Here is a 23,988-nt window from a genome sequence, read left to right as displayed (position 1 = left end):
AGACCTTAAGTAATGAAGTGTTATGCCTTTCTTACATTAGAATGAGCTATTTCTACCTACATACAGCTATGGTCCCCATGCATGGAATTCGCCATGTTGTTTCTACAGCGGCCCTACAGAGCGCGTTTCATAAACGTGTTATCCTCTTCGGCATAGAAGTAAAAACGTGACAACATCTTAGTTCTGTGTCAGTCGCCGTAGTGCTTCAAAATGGGGTTGCAATTCGCAACCTCAGATGCCGCTAAACTTCATACACTGGATCTTTAAGATTTGATTTTTATAATTATTTTGATGTGTATTGCATTGGCCCCTTGCGTTATTGAACTATAACAACATGAATTTGAACACTTATGGATCTGTCTACAGTCTACAAATACATTGTTTTGAAGCAAAGGTCATGTGTTCGAATCTCATGGTTTGATGTAATGGCTCTCCTGAGTTCACACACAGCACAAACATGAGACAGACAGAAAAACACTATCAAAAACAACGTTTTATTTTCTAATCCATATCATATTACCAAAACATGAAACAGAGGTGAAAACTGGAGCTAAAAGTGGGCGAATGAGATATCTCCTAATGACACTAGATCAGATTCTTTATCTTCATATCCCAAATGTTCAGCGGTGACTGAAGAAACCCTGAGGATGATTGTACTTATAGGGCTTCAGACGACTGGGACCCCTGAAGAAACAGACAGATAGAGAAAGAGAGATGTTTCTCATTATTTCTCACATAATACAACAGAATGAACTCAATGTAAAATTATGTTAAGATGAGCGTTCTGCGAGTTACCTGGCGGTTCTCAAGCACATCTTCTCTCTGGGGAACTCCTTGGGACCTTCTGAACCATCACACACTTGATTCTCCGTCTCCAGGTACACATCCAGACACACGCACAGACGCTGAATCTGATTGGTCAGAAGCTGGAGGCCTGGACGCGGCCCCTGCAGCTCACCGCGGAAGACGTTTACCTCACTCTCGATTGCCTGCAAACAAACAAATCCGCTTCAGTTCTTGAGTGTGTAAACATCTGAAGAGATCTGGACCGTGGTGCTCTTACCCGCAGGTTATCGTCAGTGCGGCCGCTTCCTTCTCCTTTCCATTGGAGGGAGAGGGAGAAGAGGGGCGTGACCTCAGGATACCGAGGGTTCAGCGCCAGAGCGGCCAGAAGACGTGCTGATGGAGATAGAAGAACTTTTAAAGAGCATATGCGAGACGTATATATTCAGCACAAATTCCACAACCAAACCCTGAATGGTCCTTTTCTGTCTAAGTGGGCAGTTCTTAGCTATGCTGATGGTCAAATTTCTGGCTACACAGTTCTCACCCGTTCCTCTCTCCAACACAGCCATGAAGAAAAGATCCGTCTCACACGCCAGACCAGCCTTCAGCAAATGCTGCACGAAGCCCAGCTCCTGTCAGACAACAACCACATTATCTCTCAGGAATCAGAAGGAAACATTCATTCTTCAGGAGTGATTCTAGACGCAGAGGAACGTACAGTGAATTCCTGGTAGCTCATCATGGTCCAGCGCGTGAGGCTGGAAACCACTTTAGCGGGGAAGAGATGCTGACACTCGCTGGACACAGGAATGATGCTGTGCTCTGGAACAGACCATCATACACTTCTGTTTAATAGGTAAACAGCCTTGCGTTCAACACAAGCGTCAGTTTGTCGTGTTTATGCGTGTGTGTACCGAGCGAGCTGAACTGTTTGTGTAGGGCCAGTCTGGACTGCAGACGACCTCCGAGAAGCTTCATGGTCCTCTCCATGTGACTGGCGCTCAGAGCGTTACGAGTCAGCTTGGCCTGAAACAAACACGACATCAAAACTATCTGTCTGAACGTACTGTCAAACTATTACAAAAAGGAAAGTCAAACATTTATAAAGCCAAACACACACCTGCACGTTGTCAGTGGAGAACTGCAGGCCGCCCAGTTTCTGCACCCAAACATACGGATGTCCTAAATCTGAGACGTAATCCTCAAACGTACTGATTCTGCACACAAAGATCATTGATGTTTGATTATATCTGTATCAGTATTTTAACTCTGGATTTAAAACGATTATTAACTTAAAGTTATTTACCCGACTTTATCAAACTGGTAGCGGTTGGCAGGGTTGGGCGTCTCCCGGCCGAGATCAGAGGCATACAGACAGTTGAGTAAACTGTCTGGGTTCATCAGATCCCTGTGACACACACACACACACACACACACACAGTAAAAATGTTGTTAAATAAAATCATTTAAGATGGTTTAGATATGGATGTCGTGCTCATCGACTGACCCGGCACTGATGGCTCCTGACAGATCCACAGAAGTGGAAACGTTGCTCTTCACAGTGAGAATGTTGAGGTTCATGAGATAATAGAAGTACAGGTGCAGCACACTGTTGTCTAAGAAAAAAATGAAGGAAGAATACAATTCATATCATTCCTGCTTCTCTGAACTGTTCAAATCATTTCATGTCACAAACTACATTTAATAAGACTAGTTAAGGTGAAATAACTAATAGATAGCGTTTTGGGAATAGTTCACCCAAAAATGACAATTTGCTCACCCTCCACTTGTTATACGTATACATTTCTTTGTTGTGCTGAACACAAATGAAGATATTTTAATGAAAGTTTGTAACTAAGCTTTTTAACTAAGATTAAGTCTTTTGTTCTACTATGGGAGTCAATGGTGACCCAAAATGGCAAATGATTTTTCATTTTTTGGTGAACTGTTCCTTTATTTATGAAGCAGAATCACTAACACTCTTGATACACAAATACTACTACTACAAAATAAAATATATATATATATTTTTTGTAGTGATTTGTCAAACTAAATGAAAAGATACTGTGTTTGTTTGATAACGCACACACCTTTACACTTGAGGTCAATGCAGAGCGAGAGAGGGTGACGCCTTAACATTTCTCGACGCTTGTCATCCAGCTGAACGCCGACGGTCCCTCGCCGACGCTTCTGAACACACAAAATAAGAGAGTTAAGACACAACCTAAAGCACAAGAGAAAAACTAAAGAATGAAAGAGTCTGACTGTGTTCTGCTGCTCCTCCTCAGCGTCTGAATCACTCTCATCATCTGAGAAAAAACACAAAATCAGATTTTGATGGATTGCACTTACTCTTACAACAGACACACAGACATAAACATGCACCTTGTGAGTCTTCTGGAGGTCTGGAGAGAGCTTTGGCCTCGTCCACGTCTCCACTGATGCTCGCCGACAAACTTTTGTCTAAAACACACATCACGTGATGTCATTACAGAATTCGTTTCAATGTGCTCTGAGAAGGGGGTGGGGTGGGGTGGGGAGTGTCTTACCGCAGGCCTGTCCATAAGCGCTCGCCTGCACCAGTAGCACATAGAGAGGAGGCGGAAGGTGACGTGCCACCTCGGCCTGCTTCTGCATGCGCTCGAACGGCATCGACAGATACTCCTGAACTGGTACAGACGCCTAAGAGAGACAGAAACAGTCAGTCAGGACTGCCACAATGAGAAAGAAGTTTAATTCGTGAAACCAGAGCTTTACCTGCATGATGTTCTGCAGTCCAGGCTGAAGGCTGCCCAGATATTCTTTCTTTTGTTCAATAGCTTTCTGGATCTTCTCCTTACTGGCCAGTGACGTCTTATACTGCTCCGCCAACCTGTAGGACACACAAATGAGCAGATGAAACAAGATGTTTCTCAATGTTATCATTCTGTGGTCATGATTCAGATGTATCAGATGTGCGCCTGTCACCGCTTCCTCTGCTCCAACTCCCAGTCCAGTCGAGCGAGGGTGAGCTGGTGGTGGTCGTCTCGAGTGACGTGAGGCCGTGAGATCTCCTCTGGAGCCTCCTGAAAGAACTCCTCCTCGCTGACCAGCTCGATCTCCTCATGCTGGGACCTGACACACGCACACATTAACATCTGCTCCTCACGTTATTATCTATATTTACTACGTTCATTTCCATTTTACTGTCTGGACGACACAAATTTAAAATTCCCAAATATTTGCAACACAAGCTGATCGTCATACTTGAACTCGAGACATTTGCCGATCTCTTTCTGCAGATGCATGACCTCATAGAGCAGATTCTGAAGCTGAAGGTGGAGAACATCCACACGCTGCTTCGTCTGCAGACAGAGAAGGAGAATTTTTATTTTCTTGGTTAAAAAATCTTTGTCACACCAGTAAAAGTGCATGTACATACCTCATGTGTCTGATCTCGACCTTTCTTCAGTCTCATGTGCGCCAGACGGTTGAGTTTCTTCAAAGTGATGAAATGAACGCTGCTCTGCCTGCGTCTCTCCTCAATCTCCACATTCTAGCAAAACATAGCGCAGGTCAAATGTCAGCGGCATTCCATTTATGCATTTGGCTGGCAGACGCTTTTTTCCCCAAAGCGACTTGGATTCCACTGAACGACACCTTCCACACGTAGAGAAATAACAGAATGCATGAATCTCACCCCGTCTTTAGCGCCGCTGGCTTTCAGCTCCTGGATTTCTGCCATCAGTGTAGCCAGAGCGGCACACGTGTCTTTATACAGACTATAATCCTGCTGCGCGTCTCTGCTCACCAGCTCCGCTTCCTCATTATATACACGCACGTCCTGAGAGACAACAAACACTGAGCAGAGCTACCAGAAAACATTCAAACACAGTCTGCCTACCAGCAGAACGTCACCTGTGACCTAACACATGTCTAAGTTTAGATTTTTGTGGACTGAAATTAATTGCACTTTTGATTTGGGAGTGAACTATGACCCAGATATTGGTTTGTGTGAATATAGTGACTCCATATATGACTTCACCAAAATGTGCAACATGGAAAGAGTGAGGTGTTCAAACAGAGAAAGATTGTGTGTGCGTGCGTGCGAGAGAGAGAGAGAGAGAGAGCGAGAGATGTCATTGGAACCTGATTCTTTCCTGCATACAGCCTCCTTTGTCCAACAGGAAGAGATCCTGCAGGACACGTGACCTACACATGCCAATCAGAGTACTTGCTCACTGAAACGCTCAGCATCACAACATTATTCATCTGAACACAACTCAACAAAGAATGACATCTTGAGGTCTAAATGAATGATCTGCTGGAATATACCTGAACCTCCCTCAACCTGACCTTCCTCAACTTGACATGTGACCTGACTGCACTGAGCTGCACAAGGACATGAGAATTATAAGAAAATAGAAGCATTAGAGTTAATAACAGAGTTCTTCTGAAATTACAGCACAAGCTCTTGTCAACGTATTTTAGATGTGAGGGATATCACAGCATCTTACCTGATCTCCTTCTCGAACCCGTTTGTTTTCCGGAGTAACGTTACTGCTTTCAGTTCTGATCACCTTTGGTTTTCTCTTTTTCACAATGTCGGAAGACATGACTGAAATGTCAAAAAAAAGATCATCAAATAGGATAAAAAAGTCACTTCTACACACTCAGTAACGTTAGATGTCCTGACAGCCTTTAGGCTATGAATAAACTAACTTTGAGGTCAAGATTAAGAAATGTTTTTTTCTGTATATTTGTCCATATTTTCTGAAAATTAATTTCTGCAATTTGTTCACTGAATCGGATTACAGTATACAGCATCAAACATTTCGTTTTCTCAGTCCATTAAATAGCTCGTAAACACTTTGTAAAAATTGTAAAACGTACAACCCTAATAACTAATTTACGTAATTATATATTTAAGTGACCGACAGACTTATGTATAGACTGATTAATTTTGAGTAAAATGTGTTTGACATTAAATAATGTGTGTAAACTAAATTATTATACTTGTTTATTTACGGTTTATTATACTGCGCTAAAGAGCAGATGGGTTAGCTTTCATGAGCCAAATCATGGTAAATGCATCACGATGATTTTTTTAATAAAACTCACCAATACGTCTCAATACATAAACTCTCACCTTTCGATCACTTGTTTCCAATTTCAGTATGCAAATATCACTTTGAAACCATTCAAATTTCATTCAAACAGCAAGAGCTAACATGCTAACCACAGGAGCCAGAGGGAAACAACGGACAACACTTCCGCTGCAGTTTTACAAAATAAAAGCTCTATTGAACCTGGCTGTTCAAATGAACGTCTAACGGAACCTTGTTTGAAATTGAATGTACACACGTCAAATAAATTAGTTTACAACGTTTACTTAGTGGTGGCAAGTATTCATGGACTGCAAACGCTAAAATATCCATTAATAAATTAAACCCCTACTTGTAGAATACGAGTTATAAGTCTTTTATTATGAAAAGGTAACACGAAGGCAAGTTTACCTGTGAGTACACTGCTTGCGCAGCCTTAACACAAACTGCGGTTTAATAATATTGGTAAAATTGGTCTTCTGCTATAAGAAATCTTTAATGTTCCCGACCAAGTCTTGGTCAAATGAATGTCGTTAAAGGTAAGCGGTGTCATCGCAAGAGGGTGAAGTTACAATATTGACTGATTCTGTTAGTTCCTAAATGCATTGGTTCAACTGTTAACCGCAGTCAGCTCAAGAGAACCAGACTATGTACTTTTGTATGTGACAGTTTTCTGTGGTTGCACTTCATAGGTGGTGTCATCACAACTGGTGCATTATGGGTCATTGGAGGCCTGTATCTGTCCTGAGAGGTCACCTGTCTCGACATCCTCCTGTTGTTGTGTTTTTCTTGTGCTTGCTGATTCTGTCCATAACTTTTGTTTGTATTGGGCTTTACTCTCAGTATCACGATATAAAGAACCCAGATATAAGTTTAGTGAGTATACCCTTAATTTGGATCTTTTATTTTGATCATGATGTTTGCTTCTCTAATAATCTTCTGTTTTATTTGAATTCTATCTTATATTTGGCTTCTTTTAGACTTTAATTAATCTAGTGTTGTCAACTAAATCATGCACTTTTTTAAGGGCTGGAACCAGGTTTTGGGTTCTATTGCGGGTTTCCAATTCTGCACACATTTGAACGATACAGATGCACATCTGGAGGAAGACTCCCCTCGTATGGTGGAACATGCACACAGAATTACAACAAATGTTTCCATGAGCACTTCTCATGTTTCTGTCCTGGTACCTCTGGTGCTGATGGGAAACGTCCCAGCTGACAGCGTTGTCAGTGCTACAATGTTGGGCAGCCAGCTGGGTGTAAAAGGTTTGTGTGTATGAGTGTTAATTCAGGACAAAAACATTTAATGTATTTTTTTTCTGTGGAACTTAAGTAGAGAATTTTCAAAGAATCTTAATACGGCTCTTTTACGTACGGTGTTCTATAGACAAAAATAACAGCATTTATGTTTGATAAAACTATTTTTATTTTTCAGCAAACTTTTCCTGTAATGATATTTGTCTATCACAGGAGCTCCAGCAAAAACATCTGTGAATGTTTCATTTCACCTGCACCCTGATGTTCCTAACAACCAGACTCTTGGTGGGACACATACTGGACCATCCTTGATCTGTCTGCAGCTCACTGCCCTGACCCACGTTCTTCCTCAGACTCCGTAAGGAGCTTGGATGTACAGCCATACTCTTCGTTTTTTAAACAAAATCACATCATACAAACTAAGTTATTGATATTTCAGGTCACCCCCAGAATGCTCATTGACGAAGAATGTAGATGAGACCACATCACTTGTCAGAGCAGTTGCCATAGAAACGTACGAGCATGATTCACCACACTGCTTTAGTCTGGGGTTCACAGCAGATCCACACCTGACGGTCTTGCTCACGCAGGTAGAAGACATGAGTTTTATCAGGCCCAGAAATTTCTTGCAAGCTTCATTGATCTTATTGTCGCAGCTGCTCATGTTGTAAACATGATCATTCCAACATAAGCTGATTTCACTTTTGTTTTTCTTGAACAGGAGGAAAAAGCCATATGTAGGTATCATCTGCTGTTGGTCAGTGTTTCACTGCTGGTCATCTGTGTCCTGATGACTCTCTGTGGAACATGTTCATCAAAATCTCATTCTTACCAGGCGAATGATCTCCAAAAGGTAGTTATTTTGGGCTCTGTAAACCTTACAAATACACAAAGTAGACCTTTGTCATCTTTTATATTCAACGCACACTTTAATTTGAGTTGTTCTTGTAGTTTGTGAAAATGTTATGTTAAATATATATTCAATTCATAGGAATCACTGCTGAGCCCATGAAGAACGGGAACATATGAAGACCTGGTGCTTTTATTAAAAAGGCAACATCTGGACATTCAGATTTCATTTTCCCATTCCCGCAACCAACCGGTGTCCACGTACATATTCATTTCATGAATAGTCGAAGCATTGTGTAACAGTGTTTGAGGGTTAAATTCCACAAAGACATAACCAGGAATTGACAGTTGTCATTAAACTTTACTCTAAGAGTAAGATGGAAGATTATGGTTAAAAATGTATATTGCTAATGCCATAAAATAAGGATTGTTGAAATTCATCTTATATAATTGTCGTGCCTTTTTGAAATGGAAAAAATAAAGGGTGTTTGACCATGATCCGTAATGTTGGATTAAATTATGTAACAAATCTGTAAATATACGAAAATGCAAAAGAAATCCTGCACATTCCAACATTGAAGAACAACAAAAGAAAGATAAAATGCATCACTGAAATGAAATTTTGTATTTTTGTTTGTTTGGATTTTTGCAGTCCATGCGTTTCGTCATTTGGATACTTAGAGTGGTCATATGGCGCGAATACGTGTCTTTTGAGAGTTATAAGTTGCCCATGCATGTAATAGACACGTAAAATTGCAAAAATTAAAGTGTGGTAACAAAAGATGCATTCTTTCTAAAAGAGAACGCTCACCCAGACCTGCCTGAAACGCCTCGTGTAACCACACCCCCACAAATCTACATTAGTTCGTGGTATGAAAACACATCTCTTCCGTCAACACCTGACTGATCAGTTCTGACTTCTATCTCTTTTCTGCTCTTTCAAAAAAAAAATTCCTTAGCTCTGTATACTGTGATGGGCTATATGAGACCAATTTTCTTTTTTTGCACTTATGCTTTTTGTTGTCCTTATGTTGTTCCAATTGCTTCCATTGTTTCCCTCATCTGTAAGTCGCTTTGGATAAAAGCGTCTGCTAAATGACTCAATGTAAATGTATGAGTTGATTAAGACCGCCCAAATGTATCCGCAAGTAAGGTGGGCGTACCTGTCAGTACAAATGCTTTGGAACACGATGTTCCAAATATGGTAAAAAGCGTTACATTTCCATCACACGCTTGCAATGTTCGACCAACCACTACGCACTGGTTAACTGGCCAATCATATCACACCTCGCTTTTCAAAGCGATGAGTTTTGTAAAAAATCCGCGCGGTTCAGAGAGGCGGGGCAAAGAGGAGCTACAAAGATGCACGGTATGTGGAAAATACAGCGTTTTTGAACCTTAAATCGTGTATACGCACTTAATTACATCGCAAACAAACGATAATAATCGTTTTAGCAGTGTCATATGACCCCTTTAAATGTCATTGTGTTATAAACTAAATACGCGACACAACCATCATTGACGAGATTTTAAAGAGATTTCAGCACACGCCCTTTTCTACTAGACTCAAAAATCTTAAATCAAACGGGGTTCTCTGATTGGTTTAAAAGAGACAGGCGAGATCGTTTTAGATTCCTATTTCAATGTTAAAAACCACATAGTATGGACATTTTAGGATAGTACGCCAACCTTCTGTTATAAGAGTGAGTGTGCGATACACAGACGGTCAAGAACAGACGGCAGACATTTTGTGTTCTTCGTCGTTGGTCTGTTTTTCTCTCACCTTCAGCTCTTACTAAAATGGTTCACCTGATATTTAACACATTCTAGAAATCTACGACTTTTACCACGAAACACGCGCTCATCAGTACAACAATTTATCAAAATACATATATAAAAACACATTTATAGCGGCTCCGGGTTTAACGACGTTTAAAGATTCTAGCATCATTATTACCTTACATTCGATTTTAAAACCAATCGCAGAATGTATCGATCACTCGTGCTTTCCTGAGGCACGTTTCCCTCCCCGCGTTTTTCCACGCATTCCTTGTGGGTTACAAAATGTGTTTCCTGCTTCACGCTGAGCGACGGTCACTTCGACCAATACTAAGCGCAGAACGAAGCAGCGGCTTTTCAGATTGGTCGCCCGGGTTTCGGTAGGCGGGTTTAAAAATCTCAGTGCTGCTCGTGTGTTGGAAAGAAAGCGCTTCTGGAGCGATTCGCGGCCTTGCATCAACATTATATGAGCGAAAAAGGAATAAACAAGTATTGTTGGGTGTCGTTTTCCATGCAACCGGAAGAAACCGTTGGACCAAAACAAACCGAATTCACGGGGATGGTTAAATGGTTTGCATTATTGAAATCACATATATCTCTCGTTTCACTGTACAAAGGCTGTTGATTTTATACATGCAGTTTGTTTTTCGTGGGCAGGTCGCAGTTATTTGATTATTGCTCGTGCGCTAGATTTACGTTAGTCGAGAGTTGCGACGTTACTGACATTATACAAGGAAATTGCTTAGTTAGAAATTCCTTGTAAACCAAAGTGTTGGAAGGTACTTGGGGTTTGCTGCTGCATTGATACCAAGGGCCTTGTAGCATGGGGTGGCATTGAGTGTGTGTTTAGCTCCACTCCCACTTAGATTTGCGGTGAAATGCAGATGGAGTCGATTCAAGAACGGACAGTAAAATGTTCCCCCACACTTCACACTCACGGGTTCACCTGTCTGTATTATAATTTAGTTCAGAAGAGCGTTTATTAGCATAATTTTAAATGCAAGATTAGTGAATGTTTCATATATCCATCATGCATGCCTCAACTGGGTGATTATGTCAGAAATATCAAAAAGTTGGGAGTTTGGATATCCACATTAATAAATATTGAAACTCGAGATGGAATAATACAAGTTTGTGACTAACTCTATATGACAAGAACTGAAGTGTACATACTATAAACAGTTTTAGATAGGGTTTTAAGTTTCGAATGGTCTCTTTAAGTAGTTTTAGGCTGTTTGGAATTGCATGCTAACATATAGTATATTAACTAAAACCCACAAGAACTACATTTGCCAAAATATGCATTTTGCAACAAAGCACACTGAAATGCTGTACCGCATAATGCAAACAAATCCCAAATGGAAAAACCTTCTATTTTTACTTATTATATGGTTAGACATCCAAATGTTTTTACAGGAGTTTTAAATTTGAGGAAATACTCCAAATAGTTTTTATATGGAAGATAATGATGCTATTTAAAACATGTATTGTATGTTTATTGCATGATGTTTGCGGTTTTAAACTTTAGACAGTACACAGTGTGTGAATTCTGTTTCAAACACGGCCATAGATTTCTCCCAATAAGAAAATAAATGCCCAGCAGGTGGAATATCTATCCTGAATATAATCTTATCTTGTTTTTTTTGTGTTAAAGGTCTTGAACGATCAAACATGATCAGAGGACAGAATGTAAAGGAGTGAAGTCAATACGATCAGCATCCGTTTTTTTATTAGTATTCGTTTTATTTCTTAAGAGGATGGCCTACACAAATTATAGCTCACTAAACCGAGCTCAGCTCACCTTTGAGTATCTGCACACAAACTCGTAAGTATCAATTTGTGTGTATGTTTACTGTATGTATGTATGTATGAGACTGCGACAACCGTGTTTGCACCGGGAAACCTTGCATCATTTTGAAAAAGTGTCCTAAAAGCCTTTACAGAGTTTATAGGGTCCATTCATACCTGTCAAATTTATTTCATGAGTTATGTTTTTGTCCCCACAATGGGTTTTGTGAAAACTTTGTAAAAAAGGCACTTCCTGAAACAGGATATGTTATAACACAAGTAAATGGGGGAAGGATTACTATGCCTTGTCTAAATTCTTTAAAGTAATATGTGTATGAGTTTGTGTTGATGGTTTTAGATAGCCCCTTTAGACCTTAAAATACTAATACTGAAGTCTCCTAGCATGCAATAATACTTAAAGTAATGTTTATTTATCAGTTGAGTGCAAGAGAAAGTGTTACATTTACAGATCATTTACTATGCAAATTAATATTTGAATGTACTTGCTATTTACTTATTTCATTTGAATACAACAAATGACAAAAACGTCATTATTAACAAAGCAGTTGCTACATGATCTAATATAACCCACATAAAGATTTTATAAAATATTAATGCTGCGATCTTTAACATCAAACTGACATTAGGTGCGAAATCGTACCCAAGGTATAAATCATTGTTTTAAGCAATCGTGGAACCGGGAGAAGAACAGGAAATGGCGGTACAGTGTTTATGTATTTGCTAAAACAAAAAATAGTTAATAGTCTTGCAGAGGTAGACTTTCCCAACTGGTATTTGAATCTGACTGAAAAATGCTCCTTTATACAGTATTAAATCACTTGACCAACATTAAACAACCAAAGTTGTTATATGATGTTAAAGGTAGGTAGATCAGCAATTATTAATATTATGAAATAGACCGGCTTACAACACTTGAGTAATGGCACAAATTGCGAAAGATTGCAATAATGACTAAGACATTAGTGAAAATGTGTTTCAACTTTGTGGTCAAATAAAGGAGAATATAAAGGTGTGCTCATGAATATCCTGCTTGCTTGCTTTGTGTCCTCTAAAATCCCGTTCCCACGCCTGAAGTAAAAACTTATTTTATGTGCTTTGAATAAACACATCAAGAACGAAGAATTAGGACAGCAAGAAAACCTCCACAACCCAACCAACCCCCGCCCCCCCCATTCACCCAAATAACTGGTGTAGACTGGTTATTTCTTTGTCAACCAACACTTGTTTTCCATAGTATTTATAGCATAGCTTTTGGGGCCCGACTCTTAAAAGTTGCATATGGCCAGTCATTCCAAATGAAACTTGGGCTTCTCCAAAGCTACAGTTTTTGTGTTCCAATATCCATTGATTGGTCCGTGAACCTTGGTGGTTAATTCGTCTGTGGCCAACACTTCCCTGCCTAACCTTCAACAACTGTTTTTCCAAATTTGAAGAGGTTATTGCTGGTGCCTATGGTTGGATGCTGCTCAGACTACATTAGTGGTTTTGGAATTACACATGAAGATTGGATAAATTGGCTACCAAATGATGAAATTTCCTCAAGACTGAAGATGCGTCTGACAGTGGCTAAAGATTCAAACTTTACTTTGGAGGTAGAATCAAAGAGAAGGGATTAAGAAGATATACAACCTACTTCAAGGATGCAGCATTTTCACCATTTTGGATGCTAAATGGGCAAATGCAGAGCGACAGGACTACCAATAAGAGTTCTGACATTAATCATGACCAATATCTGATCATTGAACATCCATGCAAATTAAGAACTTCAAGAATAGTTGTGCAGATGCTTATCCTTTAGAGAGAAGTCATCGCAGACTTGGGTGTTTATTATACTGGCCATCATAAGAGAGCGTTTCTTTTGTTGTTGACCGATTATTTTATTGCCAACAGGACAACCCATGAGTTTCTTTTTGGAGCTTTGGCCGAACTTGTGGACAACTCGAGGTACTTTATATGCAAACTAAAGCTATCAAGATAGTTAAGATTCATTACAGTCATGTAAAGTATTGAAAGGAACTGAACGTCAGCTCTGTTTCTTGTCTACAGAGATGCGAATGCAACACGGATAGATATCTTCACAGGTTGGAAACATTCTTTTGCACAAACAGTTGTAGTCATTACTTATAAGAATGAAAACAGATTTCAGCACTACCAAAAAAATGCTCGAAACCGATAGCTAATTCAATCTGAACTTGTTCTGTTGTGGCCAATCAGAGAAGAGACCAGATCTGAGAGGCGGTTTTATGCTCTGTTTTCTTGACGATGGCACTGGAATGGACCCCAGTAAGTACAACATTTGAAGCTGAGATAATCCCTCAGAAATCATTTTCATATGACAACCAGAAAGATCTCATACACAGAATAATTTACGAGCCGCAGTGATGACATTGGAACTGTTTTGAACAGGTGAAGCCACACATGTTATCCAGTTCGGCAAATCCAGCAAACGATTCCCAGAATCCACTCACATCGGCCAGTATGGAAATGGATTGAAGTCGTAAGTAAAGTGGCCTGCTCTAATTTAATAAATGACTTGTTCTTTCATTTCATTGGACAAGTGACGTTTTATAAATCTCAGAGATTTATTTTACTCTTTGCTGAGTTTCGCATTAACTCTTTTAGGGGTTCAATGCGAATTGGAAAGGACTTCATTCTATTCACCAAAAAAGACAACAAATTAAGCTGTTTGTTTTTGTCACGAACATTTCATGAAGAAGAGGGGCTGGATGAGGTACGTCATTGGTTAATGCTCAAGTGAACGTTTATTCTGATTGGGCTGCAGACTTTGAAGAATTTCATTGGCCCATTGTCATGCATTTGCAGGTGATCGTTCCGCTGCCAAGTTGGGATTTGCAGACCCAGCAACCTCTATCTCAAGACCCGGAGAAATACGCCATCGAGACCGAACTGATCTTTAAGTATTCTCCCTTTAAGAATGAAGAGCAGCTGTTCCGTCAGTTCAAGAAGATTGAAGGACCAAGTGGTTAGTTTTACAGCTTGATGTGTTTTGTCAGATTGCGATTGTTGACTTGGGGTTGGTGCGAAAGTTACTTCTTCATATGTGTACGCAGGTACTCTTGTTGTAGTTTATAATCTGAAGTTGATGGACAACAGAGAGCCAGAGTTAGATGTGGAAACCGACCACCAGGACATTTTGATGGCCGGGACACCTGTTGAAGGAGTGTAAGTCCACACATAATGGCCACACACTAAATTGGTCAATATGACGCCAATGAGATCTTGTGTGAGACCCGCATCAATCTTCAACATCAAAGTTGGTTGTGTGTTTCTAAACAGAAAACCGGAGAGAAGGTCCTTCCGTGCGTATGCTGCGGTCCTTTACATCGACCCCAGAATGAGGATCTTTATTCAGAGCCACAAAGTCCGGACCAAAAGATTGTCCTGTTGTTTGTATAACCCCAGGTACACCCATAAAACCCGATTACCAAACTTCTGACTCTCAAGTCAGTGGTTCTCAAACTGGAGGCCCCGATATGGTTCCAGAGAGGCACAGATTTTGTGGCATTTTAAGAAGTATAGAAATTTATCATCAATTTTGTGCAGTCAAACATCAGAAAAATAAGACCACCAACCAAAAGAATTGATGTTCCAGCATGGTATAACTGAATATGTTTTTGGTTCAATTAAAAATGTAAGTTTAAGATAAGTATTTATTTGGGGGGCACTAAGCAATGCACTTTACACAAAGGGGGCCATACAACAAAAAAGTTTGAGAACCACTGCTTTAAGTGAACACATTGACATGCCTGCCATCTTGGAACAGTCTACATTTCAGTTGTTGTAAAATCAATGTGTTTTCAAAGATGCAACCACATTGTGCAGCCTCTGTTTTTAAATCCAGAGATTTAAATTCTTTAAGAGATGGGATAACATTTTGCTCAGTGATCCAGTATTTATGTTTTACTTACAGGATGTATAAATACACATCAACGCGTTTTAAAACCCGTGCGGAACAGGAAGTCAAGAAAGCAGATCACCTTTCAAAACTCGGTGAGTAATCCAACCTGCAGCCAAACATCAGTCAACTAGAATAGTACATTATCCTCTAAAATCCCGTTCCCACGCCTGAAGTAAAAACTTATTTTATGTGCTTTGAATAAACACGTCAAGAACGAAGAATTAGGACAGCAAGAAAACCTCCACAACCCAACCAACCCCCGCCCCCCCCATTCACCCAAATAACTGGTGTAGACTGGTTATTTCTTTGTCAACCAACACTTGTTTTCCATAGTATTTATAGCATAGCTTTTGGGGCCCGACTCTTAAAAGTTGCATATGGCCAGTCATTCCAAATGAAACTTGGGCTTCTCCAAAGCTACAGTTTTTGTGTTCCAATATCCATTGATTGGTCCGTGAACCTTGGTGGTTAATTCGTCTGTGGCCAACACTTCCCTGCCTAACCTTCAACAACTGTTTTTCCAAATTTGAAGAGGTTATTGCTGGTGCCTATGGTTGGATGCTGCTCAGACTCCATTAGTGGTTTTGGAATTACACATGAAGATTGGATAAATTGGCTACCAAATGATGAAATTTCCTCAAGACTGAAGATGCGTCTGACAGTGGCTAAAGATTCAAACTTTACTTTGGAGGTAGAATCAAAGAGAAGGGATTAAGAAGATATACAACCTACTTCAAGGATGCAGCATTTTCACCATTTTGGATGCTAAATGGGCAAATGCAGAGCGACAGGACTACCAATAAGAGTTCTGACATTAATCATGACCAATATCTGTTCATTGAACATCCATGCAAATTAAGAACTTCAAGAATAGTTGTGCAGATGCTTATCCTTTAGAGAGAAGTCATCGCAGACTTGGGTGTTTATTATACTGGCCATCATAAGAGAGCGTTTCTTTTGTTGTTGACCGATTATTTTATTGCCAACAGGACAACCCATGAGTTTCTTTTTGGAGCTTTGGCCGAACTTGTGGACAACTCGAGGTACTTTATATGCAAACTAAAGCTATCAAGATAGTTCAGATTCATTACAGTTATGTAAAATATTGAAAGGAACTGAACGTCAGCTCTGTTTCTTGTCTACAGAGATGCGAATGCAACACGGATAGATATCTTCACAGGTTGGAAACATTCTTTTGCACAAACAATTGTAGTCATTACTTATAAGAATGAAAACAGATTTCAGCACTACCAAAAAAATGCTCGAAACCGATAGCTAATTCAATCTGAACTTGTTCTGTTGTGGCCAATCAGAGAAGAGACCAGATCTGAGAGGCGGTTTTATGCTCTGTTTTCTTGACGATGGCACTGGAATGGACCCCAGTAAGTACAACATTTGAAGCTGAGATAATCCCTCAGAAATCATTTTCATATGACAACCAGAAAGATCTCATACACAGAATAATTTACGAGCCGCAGTGATGACATTGGAACTGTTTTGAACAGGTGAAGCCACACATGTTATCCAGTTCGGCAAATCCAGCAAACGATTCCCAGAATCCACTCACATCGGCCAGTATGGAAATGGATTGAAGTCGTAAGTAAAGTGGCCTGCTCTAATTTAATAAATGACTTGTTCTTTCATTTCATTGGACAAGTGACGTTTTATAAATCTCAGAGATTTATTTTACTCTTTGCTGAGTTTCGCATTAACTCTTTTAGGGGTTCAATGCGAATTGGAAAGGACTTCATTCTATTCACCAAAAAAGACAACAAATTAAGCTGTTTGTTTTTGTCACGAACATTTCATGAAGAAGAGGGGCTGGATGAGGTACGTCATTGGTTAATGCTCAAGTGAACGTTTATTCTGATTGGGCTGCAGACTTTGAAGAATTTCATTGGCCCATTGTCATGCATTTGCAGGTGATCGTTCCGCTGCCAAGTTGGGATTTGCAGACCCAGCAACCTCTATCTCAAGACCCGGAGAAATACGCCATCGAGACCGAACTGATCTTTAAGTATTCTCCCTTTAAGAATGAAGAGCAGCTGTTCCGTCAGTTCAAGAAGATTGAAGGACCAAGTGGTTAGTTTTACAGCTTGATGTGTTTTGTCAGATTGCGATTGTTGACTTGGGGTTGGTGCGAAAGTTACTTCTTCATATGTGTGCGCAGGTACTCTTGTTGTAGTTTATAATCTGAAGTTGATGGACAACAGAGAGCCAGAGTTAGATGTGGAAACCGACCACCAGGACATTTTGATGGCCGGGACACCTGTTGAAGGAGTGTAAGTCCACACATAATGGCCACACACTAAATTGGTCAATATGACGCCAATGAGATCTTGTGTGAGACCCGCATCAATCTTCAACATCAAAGTTGGTTGTGTGTTTCTAAACAGAAAACCGGAGAGAAGGTCCTTCCGTGCGTATGCTGCGGTCCTTTACATCGACCCCAGAATGAGGATCTTTATTCAGAGCCACAAAGTCCGGACCAAAAGATTGTCCTGTTGTTTGTATAACCCCAGGTACACCCATAAAACCCGATTACCAAACTTCTGACTCTCAAGTCAGTGGTTCTCAAACTGGAGGCCCCGATATGGTTCCAGAGAGGCACAGATTTTGTGGCATTTTAAGAAGTATAGAAATTTATCATCAATTTTGTGCAGTCAAACATCAGAAAAATAAGACCACCAACCAAAAGAATTGATGTTCCAGCATGGTATAACTGAATATGTTTTTGGTTCAATTAAAAATGTAAGTTTAAGATAAGTATTTATTTGGGGGGCACTAAGCAATGCACTTTACACAAAGGGGGCCATACAACAAAAAAGTTTGAGAACCACTGCTTTAAGTGAACACATTGACATGCCTGCCATCTTGGAACAGTCTACATTTCAGTTGTTGTAAAATCAATGTGTTTTCAAAGATGCTACCACATTGTGCAGCCTCTGTTTTTAAATCCAGAGATTTAAATTCTTTAAGAGATGGGATAACATTTTTCTCAGTGGTCCAGTATTTATGTTTTACTTACAGGATGTATAAATACACATCAACGCGTTTTAAAACCCGTGCGGAACAGGAAGTCAAGAAAGCAGATCACCTTTCAAAACTCGGTGAGTAATCCAACCTGCAGCCAAACATCAGTCAACTAGAATAGTACATTAGTAGATGATTTCTGTCTGACTACGTTTGTGGGTTCTGATGTCATTTCCTTCATTTGACCATTGCTGCTTTTCATCTATTTAAATACTGCACCACATGTTTTGACAGAGGGTGAAGTTGTTCATGGTCATAAATACAAAAGCCACCAGGCACATTTATAAAAAAAAACTTTGTAGAAGAGGAAGTGTTTGGGTAATGTGACAGAAACGAAAATGTGCTTAAAAAAATGTCTCACACATTTCTTGATTCTTCGTGCATGTTTGTGACTTCCTCTTCAGCTGAGGAGAAGGCAAAGGAGGCGGAGAGTAAAGCAAGAGCTCTGGAGCTGAAGCTTGGTGATGATTTATCCAAAGATGCCAGAGTAAGAACCTCCTGATCACACATTCACGGGCATAAACAATCCCATAGAATTATTAAAAGAGGGAGTCAAATGTAGGGGCCAGAGTTCTTGGGGTGGGTTTCAAACAGAGATGTCGAAAGTTAAGGATTGCCGCTTTAAATAAATAAAAAACTGCTAAAAGATTTCTAGATATGGAGATACAATAAAGATATTTTTCTTACTTTTAATAATCCAGGCTGCTCTGAGAAAAGCACAAGATTCGGCTGCAGCGCTGCGCTCAGAAGCTACCAGAAAACAAGCCATCCATGCATCCAAGCAAAAGTAAAACATTCACATACACACATCTCTCCAACACAAAAACTTTTAAAGAGGCTTTCAGACATCAACTAGTATGAATATTCTTGTATCAGAGCTTTGAAAGAACCCAAGGAGCTGAACTTCATCTTTGGCGTTAACATCGAAAGACGAGATCAGGATGGAATGTTCATCTACAACTGCAGTCGTCTCATTAAGATGTACGAGAAGACTGGACCACAGCTGGAGGGTGGAATGTGAGCGAGAATCACACACATTCACAGACTGCCTACACCAACACGTTGACTTGTATCAAACTTTGGCTTCAGTGATGTAGTATGGATGATCAATATTTGTGTGTGCAGGGCGTGTGGGGGTGTTGTAGGAGTGGTGGATGTACCCTATCTAGTGCTTGAACCAACTCACAACAAGCAAGACTTTGCAGACGCTAAAGAGTACAGACATTTGCTGAGAGCAATGGGAGAATATCTCGCCCAGTACTGGAAGGACATTGGTATAGGTCAGTCTTTGTGTTTGGGTGTCTTGTTTGTTGATGGTAGGTTTGGTAGTGGTTTGTTATCTTTTGTAATGAATGTTTCCCTCAACAGCTCAGAAAGGGATAGTTAAGTTCTGGGATGAGTTCGGTTATTTGTCGGCCAACTGGAACTCCACCCCATCACACGAACTTCGGTTTCGCCGACGGAGAGCCATGGAGATACCAGTCACCATCCAATGCGGTATGAATGTCAACGTCAGCTCCACACTTCACACAAATTTTCTTTAAAGAAAATGTTTTGCGTAATGACAAGGTTGTCTGCTTTTTTACAGATAAGTGTTTAAAATGGCGGACGCTGCCATTTCAGATGGATGCTGTGGACAAGCGCTACCCAGACAGCTGGGTGTGTCTCATGAACCCAGATGGAACGCAGGACAGGTTGATATGCTAGACACCCGAATTGGCACAATATAAGATGTTTTGTGGGTTTTGCTTTTTAAAATATAATTTTGTCCTGTTCTGTCAGGTGTGACGCCGCTGAGCAGAAACAGAACTTGCCCAATGGCGTGTTGAAAAAAGACATCAAGACATCGGATGAGAAACAGAAAGATCTGTCGGAAAAAATCCGCCAACAGCAGGAGAAACTGGTGGCCCTGCAGGTCCATATCTGTCCATTATTTTCACTCAGCTCTGAGCTTTTTCTGTATTAATACGAATTAACGCTTTATTTATTTTGATTTAGAAAACAACAACGATAAAATCGACAGCGGATATAAAACAGCTCCCTCTAGAAGTCAGAACAAAACCTGCAGAAGCTCAGGTACTGTGAATCTTACATTTTTGGGTGAAATATGACATGTTCTTGACATGTTTCTTGAGATTATTTTTTTGGGGGGGGTTTTGACCTACTTGTTTATCATCCTATAGCCAACGCGCTCATCCCAGCGAACAGCGCCGCGTCCGCGCTCGCCGCCTCTTCCTGCCGCGGTCAAAAGAGCCGTCAGTCAGCCTCCAGCAGCGAAGACCCCACCCCCTAAACCCACAACGCCCTCACGTCCTACCCGGACCCCACCAGCTCCTCCACCTAAAGCTAAGCAATCACCCGCCCCTACCGCAAAGGTGGTGAAGACCACCCCTAAACCTATAGCCACGCCCCCAGCTCCACCTTCAAAGCCAGCAGCTCGCAGAAGCGCCACGCTGAGCCGTGCTGCTACAGTAAGTAATCTTACACGCATACGCACTAAAATTATGTTATTTTACAAGTAAGGGATAATCCACGGTGACGTGGAGGCGAAGAACCACCCAACGCAAAGTAGATTCAGACACACCATGGTATAAAATAATGTGCAAATCATTTATTTCAGCCATCGTCTATCAAAACTCCAGTCAAACAAACTTCAGCCAGCAAGAAAGTAAACGCAAAGAAGGGTAAGGTCCAGAAAGAGGTAGATGAAGAGGAGGAAGAGAGTGAAGAGGAAGAGGAGGAGGAAGAGGAAGAAGAAGAGGAGGATGAGGAAGAAGACGGTGCGTCAGAGGAGGATGAACCTCAGCCCAAGAAATCAAAGATGGCAGCGAACGCTCAGAATCGAGGAAAAACCGCAGTGGAAAAAAAGCCAACACCAGCTAAACAGACCATTACAGAGGTACAAAACCCCCTCCGAAAATAAAATGTAATAAATAATGCTGAGATAGGTTTAATGAGTCTGGAAACTCTCTTTCAGCATGTTAGTAATAGTAATGCTATTACTGAAGATCTAAAGAAAGATGCAACAAAAAATGCTCAGAAAGGTAACAGATCATTTTTAATGTTGCACTCCATTTCGATATTTATAAATGAAGGGTGTATTGAATTGTGACTAAACTGTTTTATAGATAAAGGCATTCAGGTAGAGGCGAAGGTGAATGGAGAGTGGTTCACAGGTCGTGTAACAGCGGTAGAGACGGGGAAGGAGAACGTACGCTGGAAGATCAAGTTTGACTATGTTCCCATGAACACTCCGAGGGACCGATGGTATGTGCAAACATACGAACGTTGAAATAAGCATACATACACTGTACGACCAAACATAAAAATGGATTTAATGATTTTGATTTTCGCAGCACTAATGGTGTGAAACATACAAATATTTTGATGCTTACAATGGGTAAAATTTGGGAGGCAGCAGGGTAATGCAATCATATACGTAAAGTACAGTATATGACAAATAATAAACAAAGTTATGTGTATGAACAAATGTGTATACAATTATTAATAGGAAGTGAACAGCTGTCAGAGATGAAAATAAAATAAAATTTAAAAACTCTAAGGAACTTAGATTCTGTATTTGAATCATCTCTCAAGATAACAAAAGCGTAGAGTAGTTAGATCATGAAAAATGTTGTTAAATTTTAAGATGTTTTATGGACTACATGTTTTTTCTTCAGGGTGTTTAAAGGCAGCGATGAGGTCCGTCTTATGTGTCCCGCCTCTCCGGAGTCACAAAGTCCAGACACCAACCAGGTTCCAGCGCGGTCCGTAACTCCGCCCACCGCTGCCGAACCCGACACGACTCAGAGCGGGCCGAGCAGAGAGACAACAGAAGGCCTTGTGACCATGATGAGGCAAGTCTGAGTTTTTGTGCTTTGCGCAGTTTATTCCATTCGTTGTGCATTTCATTACTAACTTAACGATGACTTGTTTGTTTGATGCAGGATGTTGCTACGGTATTTCTTCCCGCCAGATTTCCGAATCCCTAAAGATTCTGTTAACACTATGAGCGCAGAGGACCTTGTGGCCTTTCCTCTTGTAAGTATAAACCAAACGCATTGCTGTCATAAAGTCCTCCGAGATGTTTGTAAGCTTGTCTGGTCACTGCTCGGATGACTGTTCAGATTTATGTGTTACAGAAAGAGTATTTTCAGCAGTATGAGGCCGGGCTGCAGAGCTTGTGTAATTCCTATCAGACCCGAGCAGAGTCACGTGCGCGAGCCGTGGAGGAAAAGAGCAGCGGAGCAGAGGCCAAACTCCGAGAGTCGGAAGAAAAACTTCGCAAACTGCGAACGAACATCGTAGCTCTGCTGCAGAAAGTTCAGGAGGTCTGAAATACACACACTAACATTGACCTTGCTAATGCGCAAGAACATTCATATGTGACATTCTGATGATGCACAGCATGTGTCATGCAAACATGGTACGTGAAAGTCAAGCAAGATCATAGAAGACAGAAACGTTTTTAAAGAATGTTCATCCTTGTTTATTTGGAAAATGCGTATTACTATGTGAACAGAATATAATTTCAGTTATATTTAAACTGTTATGCAAAAATGATGTAAAAACGTAGTAGTAAGTGAAGTCTACAAAGCTGTGTGCACATGTAGAAATAGAGTGGACTCTTGGGAAATATAAACGACACGGATGATTGGTTTCATGTAATAATTGTGTTCATATTTTTGTTGTTCTTCAGGACATAGAGATCAGCTCAGATGATGAGCTGGACGCCTACATTGAAGATCTGGTCACTAAGGGAGAGTGAAACTCTGCATCTTCTCAGTTTTTCGTTTTCACTCTACATCTGCTTCATACAGTTTAAGCACGACTGTCGGATGACTGGAGACGATTGCTGGTTCGTCACGTTTTTCTCCTCACCCATCTACTGTCACACTCTGTGGCTTTATTGCCAACTTCAACATAAACTTCTGTTCAAACGCATGGCTCGAACCACCAGCCGAGTCCTGAAGTGCTCTCCATTGATCTTGTGAGCTGCAGGTGAAGAGAGGTTAAACCGCATGTAGAACCTTTATTTGATTTCACAAAGATTATCAGTTCGTGTTGGGCTATTTTCCGGGTCCTCAGTGTTATAAAGTTTCATTTTTGTCTCAGAACTGCTGATTTTAATGAGTCCGCAGCTGTTTTTATGGCTCGCAGGGACTCCTTGCAAAGCAGTTTGATTATAAGTGAGTTTGAAAATGAGCTTTAACTTGCTGCTATGTTATCCGTATTGTCTCAAGTTTGAGTTATTTTAAGTTTCTTGTTTTCCCCTCCCTGGATATGACATCATATTTGTGTTTTAAATTTGACATTTCCGTTACCTTTTTGGGAATAAACACTGATCTGATGCTGTTAACCTATCCAGTTACAGTATTTAGTCTTCATCTTTATATCTAAGAATATTTTTTAAAAAGTTTTATTAAAACAGTCCATTAAAGTTAAAAAAGTACATGTGTTTTTTTTTCAT

The 23,988-nt window shown here is 40.4% G+C and overlaps 3 protein-coding genes across 7 annotated transcripts; 2 read left to right on the top strand and 1 right to left on the bottom strand.

Moving 5' to 3' along the window:
- Window positions 1-475: 475 nt before the first annotated feature.
- thoc5 (THO complex 5) lies at window positions 476-6,043 on the bottom strand. 3 transcript variants are annotated; one of them, XM_057329698.1, is made up of 22 exons: window positions 5,915-6,043; window positions 5,283-5,383; window positions 5,101-5,157; window positions 4,915-4,977; window positions 4,466-4,609; window positions 4,208-4,321; window positions 4,033-4,130; window positions 3,754-3,900; window positions 3,544-3,658; window positions 3,336-3,468; window positions 3,172-3,249; window positions 3,052-3,095; window positions 2,877-2,976; window positions 2,294-2,402; window positions 2,093-2,194; window positions 1,907-2,003; window positions 1,701-1,812; window positions 1,505-1,608; window positions 1,331-1,418; window positions 1,064-1,179; window positions 796-989; window positions 476-684 (listed from the first exon to the last, which is right to left on the bottom strand). In XM_057329698.1, the coding sequence occupies exons 2-22, from the start codon at window positions 5,379-5,381 to the stop codon at window positions 621-623; spliced, it is 2,178 nt and encodes a 725-aa protein (XP_057185681.1). In that variant the 5' UTR covers window positions 5,382-5,383; window positions 5,915-6,043; the 3' UTR covers window positions 476-620. The 3 variants fall into 3 exon arrangements, with proteins under 3 accessions (XP_057185681.1, XP_057185682.1, XP_057185683.1); XM_057329699.1 differs by lacking the exon at window positions 5,101-5,157; XM_057329700.1 differs by lacking the exons at window positions 4,915-4,977; window positions 5,101-5,157.
- A 227-nt stretch (window positions 6,044-6,270) lies between these two features.
- On the top strand, window positions 6,271-8,476 carry zgc:158398 (uncharacterized protein LOC568894 homolog). Of its 2 annotated transcripts, XM_057329738.1 has the most exons (7): window positions 6,271-6,409; window positions 6,563-6,746; window positions 6,898-7,138; window positions 7,343-7,487; window positions 7,569-7,719; window positions 7,851-7,982; window positions 8,121-8,476. In XM_057329738.1, the coding sequence occupies exons 2-7, from the start codon at window positions 6,588-6,590 to the stop codon at window positions 8,139-8,141; spliced, it is 849 nt and encodes a 282-aa protein (XP_057185721.1). In that variant the 5' UTR covers window positions 6,271-6,409; window positions 6,563-6,587; the 3' UTR covers window positions 8,142-8,476. The 2 variants fall into 2 exon arrangements, with proteins under 2 accessions (XP_057185721.1, XP_057185720.1); XM_057329737.1 differs by having other exon boundaries at window positions 7,851-8,476.
- Window positions 8,477-8,589: 113 nt separating this feature from the next.
- morc2 (MORC family CW-type zinc finger 2) lies at window positions 8,590-23,950 on the top strand. 2 transcript variants are annotated; one of them, XM_057329693.1, is made up of 27 exons: window positions 8,590-9,347; window positions 11,412-11,582; window positions 13,457-13,510; window positions 13,613-13,647; window positions 13,781-13,849; window positions 13,973-14,063; window positions 14,189-14,297; window positions 14,390-14,549; window positions 14,638-14,749; window positions 14,864-14,989; window positions 15,498-15,577; window positions 18,923-19,005; window positions 19,220-19,305; window positions 19,395-19,535; window positions 19,644-19,798; window positions 19,887-20,015; window positions 20,107-20,212; window positions 20,301-20,433; window positions 20,517-20,594; window positions 20,702-20,989; window positions 21,139-21,417; window positions 21,496-21,562; window positions 21,647-21,785; window positions 22,199-22,375; window positions 22,466-22,559; window positions 22,661-22,849; window positions 23,218-23,950. In XM_057329693.1, exons 2-27 carry the CDS (start codon window positions 11,515-11,517, stop codon window positions 23,284-23,286), a joined length of 3,117 nt encoding a protein of 1,038 aa, XP_057185676.1. In that variant the 5' UTR covers window positions 8,590-9,347; window positions 11,412-11,514; the 3' UTR covers window positions 23,287-23,950. The 2 variants fall into 2 exon arrangements, with proteins under 2 accessions (XP_057185676.1, XP_057185675.1); XM_057329692.1 differs by lacking the exons at window positions 8,590-9,347; window positions 11,412-11,582; window positions 13,457-13,510; ... (6 more) ...; window positions 14,864-14,989; window positions 15,498-15,577 and adding exons at window positions 15,773-16,528; window positions 16,631-16,665; window positions 16,799-16,867; ... (4 more) ...; window positions 17,882-18,007; window positions 18,516-18,595 and having other exon boundaries at window positions 23,218-23,948.
- Window positions 23,951-23,988: the final 38 nt, after the last annotated feature.

This window comes from Triplophysa rosa, linkage group LG3 (assembly GCF_024868665.1).
Source record: "Triplophysa rosa linkage group LG3, Trosa_1v2, whole genome shotgun sequence".
Classification (NCBI taxonomy): Eukaryota; Metazoa; Chordata; class Actinopteri; order Cypriniformes; family Nemacheilidae; genus Triplophysa; species Triplophysa rosa.
This window is presented reverse-complemented; position numbering and strand designations above follow the sequence as displayed.